This window comes from Lactuca saligna, chromosome 8 (genome assembly GCF_052625555.1).
Source record: "Lactuca saligna cultivar CGN05327 chromosome 8, ASM5262555v1, whole genome shotgun sequence".
Lineage (NCBI taxonomy): Eukaryota > Viridiplantae > Streptophyta > Magnoliopsida > Asterales > Asteraceae > Lactuca > Lactuca saligna.
The window spans coordinates 216,121,582-216,142,729 of NC_136424.1; the positions used below are offsets into that span (position 1 = coordinate 216,121,582).

A 21,148-nucleotide genomic window follows, 5' to 3' on the forward strand; every position below is an offset into this window, starting at 1 on the left:
ATAATACCATATACTCTTATTAATACTCTTATCATTCAAGACAATTGACCCTACGAATTTACATGCAGGTCAACCCTGGTCAACGGTCAACTTGACCGGACTCGGCGAGTGCATAGGCGACTCGGCGAGTCTAGACGTCCTCCCCAATTTTCCTGTTGTTCCCCTTTCCACTCGTCGAGTATCCCTCTTGACTCGACGAGGTCCTCGTGGAAGAATCGCGGGGCCACCCCGACTCCACTCGCCGAGTCTGAAGAACAACTCGGTGAGTCCCAGTGAATCTTCAAGCTACTCGCCGAGTCTGCTCATCCGACTCGGCGAGTCCATGCCATGCAGTCGATCAACTGCTTCCTGAAACACGCATGGTCCCGAGACATGCAATCATGGGACTTTCTGGACCTCTAAGCATCCTATTACTGGGGTATAAACGATTGGGTAACAACATAATAATCTATCTAATCACCAAATGGGTTTCATAAACCCTAGATTCGTGTACACATCAAAATAACAGAAATGGTCCGAGTATCACCTGAAAACGCACCCTCTGTGTCTCCAAACCTCAGGACTCGATCCTCCTTGATATTCCTTTGGCCAAAACTCTTCTTCTTCTTGCCTAACAAACTCCTCAAAGTTCCAATAGCTCTCCCTCCTGCTCTAGGCGTCCACAAACGATTAGGGTTCTTCTCAATCGACCAAAAGACGAACAATGACGGCCTAAGAGGCGTTATATACGATCCAAAACCAAACGGCTAGGGTTTCTGCTGAACAGCGTCGACTCGCCGAGTCCCTAATGGACTCGTCGAGTCCAGTCGCGAATCTGCGACCAAGTCTGTGGTCCTACTCGGCGAGTCAGGCACCAACTCGCCGAGTCCCCTCCTAAAAATGCCCCAAAAATAGCTTTAAAGCAACACCTGAAATTCCGGGCTGTTACAATATTGTTACATGACAATTCCTTAGATATGATGTCTCTCACTCAAAGTACATTCCTTTGAACATCCTTTTGCATAAAAGTTTCTAATGTAGACATAGATTTTCAATATTCAACTCCCAATATGGACACGTTTCCATATTTTCCATATGACAACTTATAGAACCTTATCTATTCATAATAATGTCAATATGGTCCATCTAATATGGAAACATTTCCATATTTTCCATATGACAACTCATTCTTAATAGAATCTTTTCTATTCATAATAATGTCGATATGGTCCATCCAATACCATGCTTCCAACTACTCACAAGCAACCAATCCTCGTCGAACTTTGGATTGTCCTTTGATAGTTGTTTAATTATTTTAGTCAAAACTAATTCTAATCCCTTTTCCCTCTAAATGTGCTAGACATTTTGAAAATTTTAGAATGGTCAATCATTAAAGCATTTGCAATCGATCCTATACCCGAAGCGTATGGGACACGACGCATAATGTTTTATTTGCTATGTTCTCAAAATTCGAATTGTGAAAAGGAATGTCGTAATCATAATCGAAATTTTAAGAACACACTATGTTTCTTTGACTAAGTTATTAACATTTCTCAACCTAAGCCTTTAGATTTGAAATGAAGCATAATATTCTCTCCCTTAATTATAGCAAAACAACTTTACAACCCTTACCACTTTGCAAGGTATAACTCTTGTTTTCTATAATTAATATTGCCAACTTGCAATACGTGCCTTAATAATCATACAATCATAACATTTATGCTCCCACTATCATGATGATTATTATAAAACATAACACTTATGGTCCCACTAGCTTCGACATGTATTCATAAACATCTTAACTTTCAGAAAAACAATACCTATTGAATTTCTTAAGTCCATGTTTCTAATATTTAATGCTTTGATAATCTTTTATCAAGGCCTCTTAAACTTATACACCTTTTCCTTAGATATCTCATATGTGTGTCTAAACAATTAAGACTAGTTGCCAAACCTCACAATTCAAATCATGGAAAGGGATATCGTAACCATAATCGAATTCGAGAATGCAATTTTACAATCACTATCTTCTTAAAAGCATTTCCTCACAATCATTTTCATGAAGGAGGAAATCTTATGACAATTAGATTTAAACGGAGTATGTGTTCCTATCCATGTGAATTTGTTAAACCAAAGTTTACGACAAATTCAAACTCATATGGACCGAACTTTCTTAATCTTGATTTCTTGCCTTATGGTAGCACAGCTGCCCACCACGTCTTCCAAGTAATTAAGCAGCTCACCTTTTCCTATCAATGTACCTTTCATTGATCAAGGTGCCTTGCCTTTTATGCGTCCAAAATGAGAACTCATAGAACTCACATGCATAATTAACTCAATTGAAAACAACACAGAAACAAAATAATGTCAACACGATAGATTGTAAACCTCAACTCGTGTGCTAGTAATGATCGATAAGGTTTATTTGATTTGTTCTTTAAACCTTTCAAGACCATTAAGACTCTCAATGACTCCTTGACATAGAAGATTCTCTTGTCATAACCATTTCTTGACAAAACAAATATTCAAGGGTTAGTGTAGCTTTTATCAAAACACTTCATAAATTGGTCCTAGTTGGTCTTTGTCTTATCCAAGATATCACAATTTTCCACATTTGATGAATGTTAAAAACCTTCTTAATACTTGTCACTTATTGCCACAATCTTAAATTTAAGACATGTTATTGGAACGAAGTACGATTTACCTTTTGATTTAACCATTTCTTCAATTCTTCATTCCTCTTCTTAGACATACAATTGTGCTAAGACTCACTTAGAGGATCAATTAAGATATGGTTCTTAATCATTAAGACCTATCATAAAGCATAAAAGCTACTCTCCCTTCTTCTTAGAATGGAGAAACTTTTATCTTTCTGCCTACTTGATTCTTCTTATTCGTTTTGCTATTGATTTAAACCTTTTTAATCAATTCCGAATTACACTTAATCTTATAAGTATAATCATATTTACTAAACTTTTAGTAAATCATGATGAATGTCTTGTTACTATTATGGTGACCTTGATCAACACACAACTTTGTGTGCTCGATCTCCTAGTCCTTCACTTGACACTTTGTCAACGAATTAGTCTAATTTCAAAATATGAAATTTCTCATTCATCATGCAACCAAGTTGCGTGATTCCAAATTTCTGTCCAATTGAAACTTGGGCGATGAGAAACTCTCCCTATTTGGTAAATTCTCGACTTTTTCCATAAACACATAAATAAGAATCATATCCATTTGTTGTAGAAATATTCAAACATCAATTTTCATAACGATTTCATTGCAAGGAAGTAAACAAATAAATAAATAAGTCAAACCAAAATTTATTTTATTTATAAAAGCAGCGGAAAACATTTGTCCTTACAATGCAAAATCCATTGACAACTATGTATTTCAAAAAGAAAATTTCTAACAACTCTATCATAACTATCTAAGCTCAAAATCTAATCTTCAAGTCCATGCGATCAAGATCCATTTCTTGTGATTAGATTCATCTTGCTCTTTCACCGAGCTTCCTTTCTTTTCACCGATCCTGCAAAAACATTCGAATGCAATCTTATCACATCATGTATTTTGAATCAATGAATAGGAACTTAACAAAGTTAGATAGTGGATTTTACTTGAAGCACAGTCATACTCTTTGACTCTCCCATCTTTGGAATTTTCAGGCTCTTGGGGCAGACTTCTATCCAACGCCCTTTCTCTTGGCAGCAAACGCAGGTCGCTTCTCTTAGAACGTCCTCGAAAGCATGGTTGGTTGAATTTCCCAACAAATACGCTCCATTTCTTCGCCAAATCATTTCTGATTCAGCAGCAATGAGCATGTAAGTTAGGTCAATGAGGTTGTCGTCATGATCCATCATATAATACTTTCTTTTGAACTCTTTATATGATTCAGGGAGTGACTGCAGAACCCAGTTCACAGCCAACTCATCAGGGAATGGCACACCCACCATTATCAACCTATCAATGTGTGATTTCATTCCTAGAATGTGGGCACACACGGATTTACCATCTTCATGTTTCATTTCCAATAGGGCCTTAGTGATATTGAACCTTTCAATTCTTCGATCTTGTGGGTTAGGGAGAATAATTGGAGGAGGTGGAGGAAGTGAAGCATGATTTCTTGTTCCTCGATCAAATCGTGGAATACCATCTTCATGTGGAAAGCTTGTTCCACGGGATTTGGGAAGACCATAGTTGTCGAACTTTGACATCTACAAAACGGGAGAAAACGAATTCAAGTTAGTTGATTGATTGAGTCCTTAGTAAATCACCAAAATGAGATTCTAAGGCTAGGACCCAACACAATATTCTGCAACTCGGGAGAGGTATGCCGTAACCAAAATTGTAGAACATTTGAAGGTAAGTGAATGACGATTCACTAATTTCCACCATGAAAAACAAAAAAGAAATTTAAGTTTTAAATCTATGAAAACTCCTAGATCCTTTGAGATTCATTGAACATTTCAATGGCATGTTTAAATCTCGATATGCCCCTCTAGTTTGTGACTGGGATGCTGAGGATCACAAAGCGGGTGTCAATAACCATGCAAACTTACATGGTGCCCTCACATGTTACAGTCACCTATTCGATGTACCGGTAAACCACAAACGCTCCACCGAACTATGACAAACATTTAGTCACCCTTTGCTACCTTTACTTAGAACCATTTAGTGTGCTGGTAAACCACACACGCTCCACTAACGTCTTCGCAAGGGCACAAAGTGTAATTTCATGGAATTGCATCAATTCACTTTGCCTAAGTAACTAAGATTGGGAATTTGTAAAACATTTAGTTACTTTTGTACTTGATCGTACTTATAATGGAAGGTTTCTTTCTATCCTACCCATTCGGCTAACGACCCTCCACTAGTCAAGAGTGTGGTGGGTAAGAGTGGATACCCATTCAATCACCATATTATAGGCAATTTCCTTAAACACCCCTTATAGACCAGCTTCGTGAATGAGGCCTACTAACGGTAAGACTGACTTTTACTCATACATATATATAATGTTAGACTTTTAATGTTATATATAGTATAGGTTGTATTTTACACTTTGAAAATACTAGGTGGTCTAATTTAACAATTATACTTTTAATTCAATTAAATTGTAAACCAAAACTATTATGGATTTATTAAACCTCTTTTAATTATACTCCTTAATTAATTAATAAAACCATAAGGGTGTGATTTGAACTTTTCAAAACAATACTAGGGTTTTAGAATTTAACATTCCTAATTAAACTTTTAATCAACTTTTAAATTCCAAAACTTGAGGGCAAGTTTTGAAACATTTCAAAACATTAGGGTTTAGAATTTAAATATACATAAAAATTAAACTTTTTAATCAAAATTTAAATTCCAAAACTTGAGGGCAAGTTTTGAAACCTTTTTCAAAATATTAGGGTTTCAACTATTTAAATTTTAAAACAACAAAACTTTTGGGTTCAAATTTAAACTATAAAAACTAAAGGGGAAAATATGAAACTTTTCATAACAACAAGGATCAAATAACAAATAATCTTAATTAACATTTAATCACATAATTATCCATATTTGATTTATTTAATGATTTCTTGCAAAACAATTTACCAATTTAATCAAAATAATTAATCAATTATCACATAAGGAAACAAATATTTTATTAATTGATAAATATCTTCAATTAGATCAAGAATATACTCAAATATATCAAAAAATCAGATTTATATTGATCTAATATGATAAAGGAAAGTATCTCAAAGATAAACAACAAGAAATCCCAAAAATAGCTCCATCTGACGCTCGAACTCACCGAGTAGGGGGCAACTCGCCGAGTCCATCATGCAGAACCACAAAAATCGAATTTTTTTCAACATACAAGGAATCAATACAATAGAAACCAATCTAGGCTCTGATACCACTGATGAGTTTTGGTCATAAGAACATCCTATGTGCTCATACAAACCCTAATGCTTGGATCTAGGTTTCTCTATTGTACATGCAAGTTATCCAAGACTATAAACCCTAGATCTAACATATGATAATCAATATATCATATAATTAGGGTTTAGATCATACCTTGATTGTTATGTAGCAATAACAATCTCAATTCCTCCTTGTATTGACTTTAGAAAGCTTAGAGTCACTAATGTCACTCCTCTAATGGTTCACAAACACCATAAGCAAGAGGATGAAGAGGAGAGAGGATGGAGGTTGCCCAAAACGTGTTCTAACCCTAGAAGAGAAGTTCCCCACGTTTTTGGGTCATAAGGGTCATATATATAGTGAGGCTATTAGGGTTATCTAACAAGGAAACCCTATTTTGGATGCTTAAGCCCTAAGCAACCCATGGACTCCTTTCCTTAAGGCCTTGGACGATTTCTCATGGGTTTCCCCCATAGAATTCGTCCACCCTTAATATAAGGCAATCCATAGCCCAAATTGCAATTATCTTACAATTACAATTCCAGTCCCTTAAGTTTAATTAATCTCTTTTAGTCACAAAACTAATTATCAATTAATTATTGACTAATATTAATTAAGCAATATGATTTCTCCTTTAATATATTATTCTCATAATATATTAATAAATCATATTTAATCCTTTCTCTCCATAATTCATCCTATCAAGTTGCTTTGGTGAAGGCAACCCAAAAGGACCATGCACCATCGGGTCAAGTACATACCAAAATAGTTATGGACTTAGACACTAATCCAAAAGTTATGACATTAATGAATGCATGGATGTTTGTTTTTCGTTTGTAACATGAATGTTAGTTTTTTTGGTTTAAAACATAACATGAATGTTAGTTTGTGATTGTAACATGAATGTTTGTTTATGATTGTACTTCCAAGGTAATTCGACATTGCAAAGTACTTTCATATAACAATGTACTTCCACATAACAATGTACTTCCACATGAAAAATCAATATACATTTAACATAAGAAATGGTACTTCGACTACATTACTAAATATTAGAATAATATCATATGAAAAACAATGGTTAACAAAGTACTCTCGTACAACAATGTACTTCCACATAACAATGTACTTCCACATGAGAAAATCAATATACAATTAACATAACAAAAGGTACTTTGACTACATTACTAAATATTAGAATAACATCATATGCAAAAAAATGGTTAATGTTAGGGTGCAAAGTCACACTTGGATGTATTTGTGCTTTACTCCTTTGTATGTGTGTAATGAGTTGTCTTTCCTTTATAAGGAAGTGAGTGACACTCATTTTATCTAATGATCATTTTGGAGTGTTAGACTAGAGAGAGAATTTTACAAAACACATTTGTACGTTCTTTCTAGATCTAATGAGATCTTAACAAGATTTATTTACTCCAAGTGTTCATAGTTTACACGATGATTTACTAGATCTTTTCTAATTCCGCAGATGTCATCATAATCAACACTACTACAATTGGTATCAGAGCGGGTGTTCTTGATTTTCATCAAGAATCGATCCATGGTGGCTTTCTTGATTTGGTGATTCATTTTTTGATCTTTGATCTTCATGATTTAGAGAGTTTTTGGATTCTAGAAATCGAATCCATCTTTGATTCTATTCATAATTTGATTTTCTTCACTAGAATTCAAGTGATTTTTACTTTCTCTCTCTAGAAAACCCATTCAAAATCACTTTCTCTCTCTATAAATATTCAAGCTTTTGTGATCATGGTCCATTTAGAGTATGATTCTTGGGTTGTAATCATTGAAGGTGTGAAATACAAGGTCAACAAATATCAATTTTATGGGTTATTGTTAAGTGGGTTGATTTCATGGGATTCTATGGTTTTTATGGAGGTTTGAAGGATGTTCATGGAAGATTGGTATTTCAACCACTTTCGAAGATTGAATGCTTGTATGATCTTTCCATGATGATGTTAGTTCATAGTGATAACCGAAAAGAAGGAGAAGAAAGAGATCTGTTTAATAAAAGATACATTTCTCTTGTTAAAAACCCAAGTGATTTTCATGCTCTTAAGTTTGTTAAGGATGTTCTTGATGTTCTTGAAGTTCATGATAAGAAGATTCAAGTTGATTCTCATGAAGATGAATTTTTTTTGCTCAATTGGAGTTCAAACAGATGATATTTTGTGTTCTTGTGAATCGTTTGAAGGAATGATTCCTTATCGGAAGTCGGTGATCCAAGAAAATCGCAAGTATCAAACTCCAAAAGATTTTATTCAAACTCAAAAAGTTGAAGGTGTAGAAAGTGGGTTTTTTCATAAAATCAAGTCTTCAAGATGCAAAAAGATGAGAAAGAAAAAGAAGATGATGATTAAACGGAAAAACAAGCGAGTTTACTCACAAAAATCATCAAATGTTGTGAAGCCAAAATCCATGAAACAAATTTGGGTTCCAAAGCAACAATCTCCAAAGGTTGCATTGAATTTGAAGTCAAAACCCAAAAGTGTTGGTGGTTCTTTTGAAGATGTTCATGGATCGTTGAAGAACACAAAGAACGAGTTGTACATCACGCATAATGGGTGGTACAATGTTCAAATTAGAGATTTTCTCATTCCAACAAAAGAACCAAAATCTTCTAAATTTGATTCATTCATTGAAAATGTAACTCAATTCGTCAAAAAGGTATCTCAAATTCTCAAATGGATTCCAAAACTTTCATGATTTCGATTCGTATTTTACGTTTTTCATTTTTGATCGATTTGTCTCATTGGATCAAATCCGTTTCAAACCCCATTGATTGATCCAATTATTATTTTTAGATCAAAATCCAAATTCAAAAATCATTTTTTATAACTCGAAATTCACTATTCATAGATCCAATTTTCAAGCCCAATTCTTATGATTTGTTACTGTTCATGTTATTTGTTTGAGTCCAAATAATTCTCTTTACTGTTCATCAATTGTATTGATTAAGACCAAAAGAATTTAATCCATTTACTCCTTATTCTTTTAACTGATTAAGTCTGACTCAAATTCAAAGACTGTTTAAGTCTTGTATCTTAATCAAAATCTCGATGTTCTTTGCTTCCGTATTCTTGTTAAAATCAATTCGTTTGGATTTTGATTTTTTTCAAATCCGTTTTTTGTGAATTGATTTTAAGTCGATTTACTCTATTTTTGTGATTCTGATTTGAACATACTTGATTTTGATTTTTAAATCGATTGAAAGAAACTGAAATCAATTTTCGTTTGGGTTGATTAAAAATCAAAATTGGATTTCAATTATAATTTTTGGGAAGAACTTACATATGGTTGTTGTTGGTTTGATCGATTGTGAAAAGCGATAGCGAAGGTTGAGTATTTGAGAATTGGAGGATCAATTTTGTTGATTTGGTTTAAGTTGAATTTCTTTTTGAAGTCAAAATTAATGTTCTTGATAAATTGAACTTGAAATTGAAACTAGTTTTTGGAATTTGAATGGTTTTCTTGGGAAAAAAGTTGCTTTTGTGGTGGTATATTGAAGTTGAATACTGATTTGGGTCTGCATATTGTGATTCGATTTTGTTTGAGGGATTTAATCAAGAATTTTATCTGAGGGTCTGTTAATACAATGCGAATGGGCTGATGATGATGGTTGATAGCGAACTCAACATGAGAAAGTCAAAGTGAACTTGAAATTGAGAATTGAAGTCTTTGATATCGATAGGTATAGGTTTGTTAATGAAGAGTTGTTTAATGACTAATTGTGAAAAGCGAGGACTGGAGTATTGAGATCGATTTGGGAAATTATGATTTTGAAGGTCTGATGGGTTGAAGAGATGTCGAGGTTGTTCAATTTGATAGTCGAATTCAACTGAAAATTGATTTGGAGTTGACATCAGTGAATTTGAAAGTGATGTTTCCCAATGGAAGTCAATTGAGAAGGAAGCAAATTGGTAGAAAATAAATGATGGATCGATTTTGGAGTCAATATTCAAAATGTTGAGGTTTGTTTGTTGTTGTTGATAACAGAAGGTTGAGTTTTCCAATGTGATGGATTAGGAAGATTGACCAGATTTCGAAATCTCTATATTGATATTTCGAAGGTTTGTGGTGATATTTGGGCTACAAATCGAATGTTTTGGATTTGGGGTCGAGTATTTGATTTCACAGGGTCGATGTCTCGAAGGCTTGATCGTTAAGTAACGAAGCCTTGTTTGTTAATTTCAAAGCCATTGCCTGATAACGAATTGGGTTGTGATGATAATTTTGAAGGTTTTGAAATCGATAGTCAACGGTCGAAATTTTTTTGATTGGCGAAGAAAAGAAAACAAGTTTCGAAATTTGTCACTCAAGTTTCAAAAGTGTGATACCTTTTACCCACCTTCTACATTTGAAGTAATTTTTGACTTGGAAGAAATAAGGCAGAATTTTCGAATTGGTCCCTGCAACTTTCGAAAGTTTGACAGTTTGTACCATATTTGACATTAGGACCTCATTTTCGAAAGTTTGAAGAAAAGTGGAAGAAATTTCGAAAGTAGTCCCTAAAGTTTTGAATATTTGGCAGATCATATACCCAATTTCGAAAATGGTGTTCCAAAGCTGAGAATTTGAAGAATATTCATTTCCAGTCCCTACAGTTTGTGCGGATTTACGCTTTATGCCCAGTTTTGCAAATGGGCTAGAGTTTCGCATATTAAGTTGTTTTTGGTGCGATGGGTCCCTGCAAAATTCAAAAAGTGACAGTTTTTACCAGAATTTTGGAAAATCTTGCAACTTTCACCCAAAAAGTCAAAAATTTTCACACATTAGAAATTTTTTTGAGGCTTTTTCGTGATTGTTTTTCCATGCAAGTTTTTCGGGAGTTCCATTTTTGGTACACATCAAAGGGGAGTATTGTGTAGTTTATTCCTCAGGCGCTTCTCACACCTGATGGGTTTTATAATCATTTTTTTATTATAAAAATGGGGAGAATGATGGGTATTCGAAGCGGGTTTTTCAGATATTCATTGCGGATGTTGAAGACCGGTGTTACTTCGAGGGAGATTTTGGTCTTGATAACGCAAGCTCATTGGATATTAAAGTCGGGCATCCAATCCTAACTTTAAGTGGGAGAATGTTAGGGTGCAAAGTCACGCATGAATGTATTTGTGCTTTACTCTGTTGTATGTGTGTAATAAGTTGTCTTTCCTTTATAAGGAAGTGAGTGACACTCATTTAATCTAATGATCATTTTGGAGTGTTAAACTAGAGAGAGAATTTTTACAAAACCCATTTGTATGTTCTTTCTAGATTTAATGAGAGTTTAACAATATTTATTTACTCCAGGTGTTCATAGTTTACATGATGATACTCTAGATATTTTCTAAATCCGCACATGTCATCATAATCAACACCACTACAGTTAATAGGAACTACATTTCATTTCATTCATCGAAGAGGCCATACATTACAACTAAGGTTATCGTGTTACTAAAACCCCCCAAAAAGATGGTTCTAAAAACCCTAACATCGTCAACAAGCACCATTGATCAAAATAACCAACGTCACATACCCTAATACATAAGTATTATACTAGCAGATGATGAACTTAGACAAAAACAAACAACCTTCGACACCCAGAATAACCAAAAAAACGTTAATCGTCATCGTGCTACCTACGAACTTAACTACACTCCCCAAAATCCCCACCGAGAACATTTGACACAAACATGAACCCCGATCAATGACATCACTGCAACTCCAACAACACCCATCATGGTCATTATCCTTTTCAAGTAGCATATTTCCTCCCTAAACTCGCCAACTTGTTGTCACATTTCATCTCTCATTTCCTCAATCTGCACTTGGGTTTCCATGGCGTGAAGCTCTTAATCAGTTGGTATGTCTAGGTCTGAAATTTTGAAACCACCATATGAGAAGTTTTGTTCTGATGCCATCTTGATTTATAAGTGGGAAAAAGTGAACCCGATGGTATTATGTGAAGGTTACAGATTAGGGTAACGAAGTGGGTGGGAAGACGGATTTAGGATATCCCTTTAATTTATAAGGGGGGTCATTAACGATGACTAGACAATCTTGGGGACCAAGATTACAACAGTAATAATCCACGGTGGAGGTCCATGTCAGGAAAATATAGGTTATACCTTTTATAATCGGTAAAACGTAAAAGGATGTAATTAAATGGTCATATGAGAGTTTATTCCTTTAATGTGCAAAAAAATAGTTTAGTGATCTTTTAATACAAACACGATAAGTTTGATGGGCTAATATGACATTTGCCCTCAATGTTTCGATGTAAATTTAGAACCTTTAGTTCGTTAATTTAAAAAATTATTTGTTTTTTTGTTTTTTTTATGTATTTCAGTATAAATTCGAGTTCGTCTATGTTTATTTGTAATTTTTTTTTACGTTTTGGTGCTTATTTTTATATACGCTTTCTGCGTATGATCCGGATCACATATAATATGTTTTTTAATTATTTGAATCTTACTTGTATTCATATACGTTTTGCATATAATATAGTTTTGCTAGGCATGACTTTGACCTTTCACTATTGTGGTTTGTCAATTTAAGTCTTCTTAAGTTTGTGTTTAAAATATAACAACTTACTTTCTACTTCTTCTTGAATACCTACCACAATGCACTATGGCTAAAATCCTAGTTTTGTAGTAAAAACTAAAATGTAAAAAAAAGAAAAAAACTACAAAAAAAAAATGGGTTATGATGGTTATTTTCTAATTGGAGTGAGAGGTAGTTGACTGTCGCGTATCGGTGGATAATTGTTTCTCGGTTGCTTAATAAAATTTGTTCCCGGTGCGGATTACCCATATCTGCATCCGATCGGGGAAGAATGGCATCGCCGGCGGTCCAGCGCTCATCAATTCAGCGCCTCCCTACCTTCAAAGACAGAACCACTGCCACCACCTCCGGAACCCCATCATCGTCCAGCCCTCCATCCTCTTCCTCATCACTCTTAGATTCCTTTGCCTCCGACCCAATTTTCTCCAAATTCCTCTCCTCCGATTTCGACTCAACCCGGTTCTCCTCTGAGGCACTCTCTTCAGGCACAGCCGCTGCTCGTGCCGAGAAGATCCAAGACGGCATCCGCCTCCTAGAGAAGCAGCTCCGTTCCGAAGTCCTGTCTCGTCACAACGATCTTCTCTCGCAGCTCTCTTCCGTCAAGGATGCCGAATCCTCTCTCTCCTCCATTCGGTCCGCCGTCTCGACTCTCCAATCCTCCGTACGCCTCGTCCGTTCCGAGATCGCCGATCCAAACCGTCAGATCCGATCTAAAACGGTTCAACTCTCTAACCTCCATTTCACCGTCGATCTCCTTCAGTCCACTGTCCGTGTACTCCGTCTCTCCAAGAAGCTACGCGACGTGATGGCGGAACCCGAAGCCGAGAAACTCGATCTCTCCAAAGCTGCTCAATTACACAGTGAGATATTGCGCCTCTGCAATGAAAATGATCTATCTGGAATTGCCCCAGTCGATGAGGAACTGAAATGGATATACGAAGCAGGCCAGAGGTTGCGCTCTGAAGGAATGAAAGTACTTGAAAGGGGTCTTGAAAGTTTTAATCAGGCGGAGGTTGGTGCTGGCTTACAGGTGTTCTACAATCTAGGGGAGTTGAGGACAACGGTAGATACTTTGATAAACAAGTATAAGACTCAGGGTGTAAAGAGTGTGAGTGTTGCCTTGGATATGAAGACGATATCTACATCCGGTGGTGGTGGTTTTGGTGGTCCGGGAGGGATACAAAGGAGCGGAACACCACAGCTCGGTGGTGGAGGTAAGGCCAAAGATGCATTATGGCAGAGGATGGCTGTTTGTATGGATCATTTGCATTCAGTCGTGGTTGCCATTTGGCATTTGCAGAGGGTGTTATCAAAGAAAAGGGATCCCTTCACTCATGCCTTGCTACTTGATGAAGTGATGCAGGTGAGTTGATACTGTAATCGCATTTTCAATTCGTTTATGTTAATTCAGTATAATTCTTTGAGTTCCCCTTGTTGAATCTGGATGAGTAGGTTATATACTTATATATACCCTTAGCATTAAGTTAGATAACTGTGTTGTTGCTGTTATATAACAATGATGCTTCAAGATTTACAGGGCAAGGAAGCTTAGATCACAACTAATACAATACATTTTGATGAATCTCTTTTAAGTAACAGGGTGTTTGGATGTAGCTCTACCACCAGTTCTTACTTTTTGATTCAGTTCTTAATCCAATATGAATGTTTCTTTTTTACACAATACAAAACTGAACAAGCTTTCTAGGGATGTTTTCTATGTAGAAGAGGATGTGGAGGGCATTCATGTCTTTTCATCTGCATGAAGCTTATATCTTTTTCTATTAAATTTGTTTGTAGGAAGGCGACTCTATCTTAACCACTCGTGTGTGGGAGGCAATTGTAAAATCATTCGCAAACCAAATGAAATCCACTTTCACAGCATCAAGTTTTGTCAAAGAGATATTCACAGTTGGATACCCAAAGCTGTTCTCCATGATAGAAAATCTTCTAGAAAGAATTTCACGAGACACAGATGTCAAAGGGGTTTTACCTGCCATAACACTCGAAGGTAGAGATCAAATGGTGTCTGCCATTGAAGTGTTTCAAACAGCTTTCTTGACCCTTTGTTTGAGTCGCCTATCAGATCTTGTCAACTCTGTATTCCCTATGTCAAACCGTGGTAGTATTCCCTCTAAAGAACATATTTCAAGAATTATCTCACGAATTCAAGAAGAAATTCAAGCTGTTCAAATGGATGCACGCTTGACCCTTCTTGTCCTCCGTGAAATCAGCAAAGTCCTCCTTTTACTCGCTCAACGAGCCGAGTACCAGGTGAAATTACGTTTTTGCCCTTTTCCTACATATATATATTAACCGATCATAACCAAAATTTTTTTTATAGATAGCAACGGGACCCGAAGCGCGTCAGATAACGGGGCCTGCGACTCCTGCGCAAGTAAAAAACTTCACACTCTGTCAACACCTACAAGACATCCACATCAGCATCTCCGCCATAACACCGCCAATCGCCGCCGACGTCCTCTCCCCCTCCCTCAACACGATCTACGAAGTCGCCTGCGATTCCGTCACCTCCCTATTCCAATCCATGCTCGACCGCCTCGAATCCACCATCCTCCAAATCCACAACCAAAACTTCGGGGCCCACGGAGCCGATGCCGCCATGGACAACAACTCATCACCGTACATGGAAGACCTCCAAAAGCACATCACCCATTTCCGCACCGAATTCCTTTCCCGACTCCTCCCCACATCCGCCAAAGGAGCCGGAACCGGAATCGGAATCGGAACCGAAACCATTTGCATGCGTCTGGTCCGAACCATGGCGGCTCGAGTCCTGATCTTCTTCATCCGACACGCGTCCCTGGTTCGACCGCTGTCCGAGTCCGGGAAACTCCGAATGGCACGAGACATGGCCGAGTTGGAACTATCCGTGGGTCAAAACTTGTACCCGGTTGAGCAACTCGGTGCACCGTATCGGGCCCTACGGGCGTTGCGCCCGGTTATCTTTTTGGAAACGAGTCAACTCGGGTCGTCACCAGTGATCCAGGATTTGCCACCGAGTGTTGTGTTGCATCATTTGTATTCGCGGGGCCCGGATGAGTTGCAGTCGCCGATGCAACGGAATAAGCTTACGGCTTTACAGTATTCGTTGTGGTTGGATTCGCAGGGAGAGGATCAGATTTGGAAAGGGATTAAGGCGACTTTGGATGATTATGCAGTTGGTGTGAGGGCCAGAGGAGAGAAGGAGTTTAGTCCTGTTTATCCGCTTATGTTGAGTATAGGTGAGTCTATATCGGAAAATAATATCAGTTCAAGGAAAGCTTAGATCATAGATTTTTGGGTTTATAATATGTTTTTTTTTTAATTCTTATTTGGACGTAATTGTTTATTCGTGTTATTGTATAAGGTTTTGGTTGCTTCGGTTTAATGAAAATGATTTCTTTAGACTTTGCAATATTGTTAGTAACCGCTGTCAATGGGATCTTATACTATCCAAAAAACGCTGAACCATATGATCAAATTCCACACCAAATTGGGAACAAGAAAGATGATAAGCAAGCCAATAGCAAGGTAAAGTCAGCACGATACGGGTATCACCATAATTGGCCATTTATGTAAACAAAAGAACATAGAATGCCACATCGAAGATGGAGCATGCATGAGAAAGAACAAGTTAAAAGCTATGAACCTGTGCAAAAAGTTTAAAACAAAAAAAATCATGCATGCTAGGATTATCAAGGAAATCACGGATGACTTACAATGATGTCCGCATAAAACAAAAGAAGAGTAAGATTTCAACAAAAATCTAGCAGTCCTAGGACAACTAATCGCAAAAGGCAGCAAAAAGATCACTCATACAGACACAAGACATGTCACCAGCAATTGGGGGCTCAAGTGGATCATACAAGTTGAAAGAGGCTAAGATAATCAATCAAAAGAAGAAGTCATGTCACACTCCGCAAACCACTTGCCCAACAACAATGAATGAAAGAATACGTTAACACACCAAGCCATTGAGATAGAAAAAGTAGAGTGATAAGAACTCATTCACAAACAAGTTCACAAGGGCATAAAGGGGATACCACAGTCTCTAGCATCCTTGTAAGGACAAAAGTATTCGAGATTTGCTGGAAAGTACAAACAAAAGCATATGACACGGACAAGTCGACATAATTATCAAGTGGAGAGACTAAGGAACTGTTGTATTAGTGTCTAAGTCCATAACTATTTTGGTATGTACTTGACCCGATGGTGCATAGTCCTTTTGGGTTGCCTTCACCAAAGCAACTTGATAGGATGAATTATGGAGAGAAATGATTAAATATGATTTATTAATATATTATAAGAATAATATATTAAAGGAGAAATCATATTGTTTAAATTAATATTAGTCAAGAATTAATTGGTAATTAGTTTTGTGACTAAAAGAGATTAATTAAACTTAAGGGACTGGAATTGTAATTATAAGATAATTGCAATTTGGGTTATGGATTGCCTTATATTAAGAAGTGGATGAATTCTATGGGAAAGCCCATGAGGAAATCGTCCAAGGCCCTAAGGAAAGGAATCTATGGGTTGCTTAGGGCTTAAGCATCCAAATTAGGGTTTCCTTGTTAGATAACCCTAATAGCCTAACTATATATACATCCCTTATGATCCAAAAACGTGGCTAAGCATCCTTCTAGGGTTTCACACGTTTTTGGGCAACCTCCATCCTCTCTCCTCTTCATCATCTTGCTCTTGGTGTTTGTGAACCATTAATGGAGTGACATTTGTGACTCTAAGCTTTCTAAAGTTAATACAAGGAGGAATTGGATTGTTATTGCTACATAACAATCAAGGTAATGTCTTAAACCCATTCTTATGTTAATATGATTACTTGTATGCTAGAATTAGGGTTTATAGTCTTGGATAAATTGCATGTACAATAGAGAAACCTAGATCCAAGCATTAGGGTTTGTATGAGCACATAGGATGTTCTTATGACCAAAACCCATCAGTGGTATCAGAGCCTTGATTGGTTTCTATTGTATTGATGCTTTGTTTGTTTGTTCAAGCTTAAAAAATCGAAATTTTGGGATTCTGGGTGCTGAACTCGCCGAGTCTATAGATGAACTCACCGAGTCCATGCTAACTCGACGAGTCCATGCCTGACTCGACGAGTCAGTCGGTCAGAAAGAGGGAAAAACCGGATTTCTTGCTGTTTTTGCATGAGGATACTTGCCTTATCATATTAGATCAATATAAATCCGTTTTTTTGATATATTTGAGTATATTCTTGATCTAATTGAAGATATTTATCAATTAATAAAATATTTGTTTCCTTATGTGATAATTAATTAATTATTTTGATTAAATTGGTAAATTGTTTTGCAAGAAATCATTAAATAAATCAAATATGGATAATTATGTGATTAAATGTTAATTAAGATTATTTGTTATTTGATCTTTGTTGTTATGAAAAGTTTCATATTTTCCCCTTTAGGCTTTATAGTTTAAATTTGAACCCAAAAGTTTTGTTGTTTAAAATTTAAATAGTTGAAACCCTAATGTTTTGAAAAAGGTTTCAAAACTTGCCCTCAAGTTTTGGAATTTAAATTTTGATTAATAGTTTAATTTTGATGTATATTTAAATTCTAAACCCTAATGTTTTGAAATGTTTCAAAACTTGCCCTCAAGTTTTGGAATTTAAAAGTTGATTAAAAGTTTAATTAGGAATGTTAAATTCTAAGACCCTAGTATTGTTTTGAAAAAGTTCAAATCACACCCTTATAGTTTTATTAATTAATTAAGGAGTATAATTAAAAGAGGTTTAATAAATCCATATTAGTTTTGGTTTACAATTTAATTAAATTAAAGGTATAATTATTAAATTTGACCACCTAGTATTTTCTAAGTGTAAAATACAACCTATACTATATATAACATTAAAAGTCTAACATTATATATGTATGAGTAAAAGTCAGTCTTACCGTTAGTAGGCCTCATTCACGAAGCTGGTCTATAAGGGGTGTTTAAGGAAATTGCATATAAAATGACGATTGAATGGGTATCCACTCTTACCCACCGCACTCTTGACTAGTGGAGGGTCGTTAGCCGAACGGGTAGGATACGACGAAACCTTCCATTATAAGTATGATGAAGTACAAAAGTAACTAAATGTTTTTCAAATTCCTAATCTTAGTTACTTAGGCAAAGTGAATTGATACAATTCCATGAAATTACACTTTGTGCCCTTGCGAAGACGTTAGTAGAGCGTGTGTGGTTTACCGGCACACTAAATGGTTCTAAGCAAAGGTAGCAAAGGGTGACTTAATGTTTGTCATAGTTCGGTGGAGCGTGTGTGGTTTACCGGCACATCAAATAGGTGACTGTAACATCTGCGGGCACCATGTAAATTTGCATGGTTATTCACACCCGCTTTGTGATCCTCGGCATCCCAGTCACAAACAAGAGGGGCATATCGAGATTTAAACATGCCATTGAAATGTTCAATGAATCTCAAAGGATCTAGGAGTTTTCATAGATTTAAAACTTAAATTTCTTTTTCGTTTTTTCATGGTGGAAATTAGTGAATCGTCATTCACTTACCTTCAAATGTTCTGCAATTTGGGTTACAGCATCCCTCTCCTGAGTTGTAGAATATTGTGTTGGGTCCTAGCCTTAGTATCTCATTTGGGTGATTTACTAAGGACTCAATCAATCAACTAGCTTGAATTCGTTTTCTCCCGTGTTGTAGATGTCAAAGTTCGACAACTATGGTCTTCCCAAATCCCATGGAACAAGCATTCCACATGAAGATGGTATTCCACGATTCGATCGAGGAACAAGAAATGATGCTTCACTTCCTCCACCTCCTCCAGTTGTTCTCCCTAACCCACAAGATCGAAGAATTGAAAGGTTCAATATCACTAAGGCCCTATTGGAAATGAAACATGAAGATGGTAAATTCGTGTGTGCCCACATTCTAGGAATGAAATCACACATCGATAGGTTGATTATGTTGGGTGTGTCATTTCCGGATGAGTTGGCTGTGAACTGGGTTCTGCAGTCACTCCCTGAATCATATAATGAGTTCAAAAGAAAGTATTATATGATGGATCATGACGACAACCTCATTGACCTAACTTACATGCTCATTGCTGCTGAATCAGAAATGATTTGGCGAAGCAATGGAGAGTATTTGTTGGGAGAGTCAACCGACCATGCTTCCGATGACGTTCTAAGAGAAGCGACCTGCGTTTGCTGTTAAGAGAAAGGGCGTTGGATACAATTCTGCCCAAAGAACCTGAAGAGTCCAGAAGATGGGAGAGTCACAGAGTATGGATGCACTTCAGGTAAAATCCACTATCTAATTCCGTTAAGTTCCTATTCATTGATTCTTAATACATGGTGTGATAAGATTGCATTTGAATGTTTTTCAGGATCGGTGAAAAGAAAGGAAGCTTGGTGAAAGAGCAAGATGAATCTAATCACAAGGAATGGATCTTGATCGCATGGACTTGAAGATTAGATTTTGAGCTTAGATAGTTATGATAGAGTTGTTAGAAATTTTCCTTTTGAAATACGTAGTTTTCAATAGATTTTGCATTGTAAGGACAAATGTTTTCCGCTGCTTTTATAAATAAAATAAATTTTCGTTTGACTTATTTATTTATTTGTTTATTTCCTTGCAATGAAATCGTTATGAAAATTGGTGTTTGCATATTTCTACAAGAAATGGATATGATTCTTATTTATGGTGTTTATGGAAAAGTCGAGAATTTACCAAATAGGGAGAGCTTCTCATTGCCCAAATTTCGATTGGACAGAAATTTGGAATCATGCAACTTGGTTGCACGAAGAATGAGAAATTTCATATTTGGAAATTAGACTAATTCATTGACAAAGTGTCATGTGAAGGACTAGGAGATCGAGTACACAAAGTCGTGTGTTGGTCAAAGTCCACCATAAGAGTAACAAGATATTCGTCATGGTTTACTAAAGGTTTAGTAAATATGATTATACTTATAAGATTAAGTGTAATTTGGAATTGATTAAAAAGGTTTAAATCAATAGCAAAACGAATAAGAAGAATCAAGTAGGCAGAAAGATAAAAGTTTCTCCATTCTAAGAAGAAGGGAGAGTACCTTTTATGCTTTATGATAGGTCTTAATGATTAAGAACCATATCTCAATTGATCCTCTTAGTGAGTCTTAGTATTGTATGTCTAAGAAGAGGAATCAAGAATTGAAGAAATGGTTAAATCAAAAAGTCAATCATACTTCGTTCCAATAACAAGTCCTAAAGTTAAGATTGTGGCAATAAGTGACAAGTATTAAGAAGGTTTTTAACATTCATAAAAAGTGGAAAGTTGTGACCAACTAGGACCATTTTATGAAGTGTTATGATAAAAACTACACTAACTCTTGAATATTTGGTTGTCAAGAAATGTTTATTGACAAGAGAATCTTATATGTCAAGGAGTCAGTGGAAGTCTTAATGGTCTTGAAAAGGTTCAAGAACAAATCAAATAAACCTTATCGATCATCACTAGCACACGAGTTGAGGTTTACAACCTATCATGTTGGCACTATTTTGTTTTCTATGCCATTCCAATTGAGTTAATTGTGCATATGAGTCCTATGAGTTCTCGTTTGAATGCATAAAAGGCAAGGACTTTGATCAATGGAAAGTACTTTGATAGGCAAAGGTGAGCTGCTTAACTACTTGGAAGACATGGTGGGAA

At 36.1% G+C, this 21,148-nt stretch overlaps 1 protein-coding gene across 1 annotated transcript; it reads left to right on the forward strand.

The window, feature by feature from the left end:
* The first annotated feature begins 12,636 nt into the window (after nucleotides 1–12,636).
* Nucleotides 12,637–15,874, forward strand: LOC145009182 (Golgi transport complex protein-like protein). The gene is made up of 3 exons (XM_078967862.1): nucleotides 12,637–13,822; nucleotides 14,257–14,730; nucleotides 14,801–15,874. The coding sequence occupies exons 1-3, from the start codon at nucleotides 12,731–12,733 to the stop codon at nucleotides 15,743–15,745; spliced, it is 2,511 nt and encodes an 836-aa protein (XP_078823988.1). The 5' UTR covers nucleotides 12,637–12,730; the 3' UTR covers nucleotides 15,746–15,874.
* The last annotated feature ends 5,274 nt before the right edge of the window (nucleotides 15,875–21,148 follow it).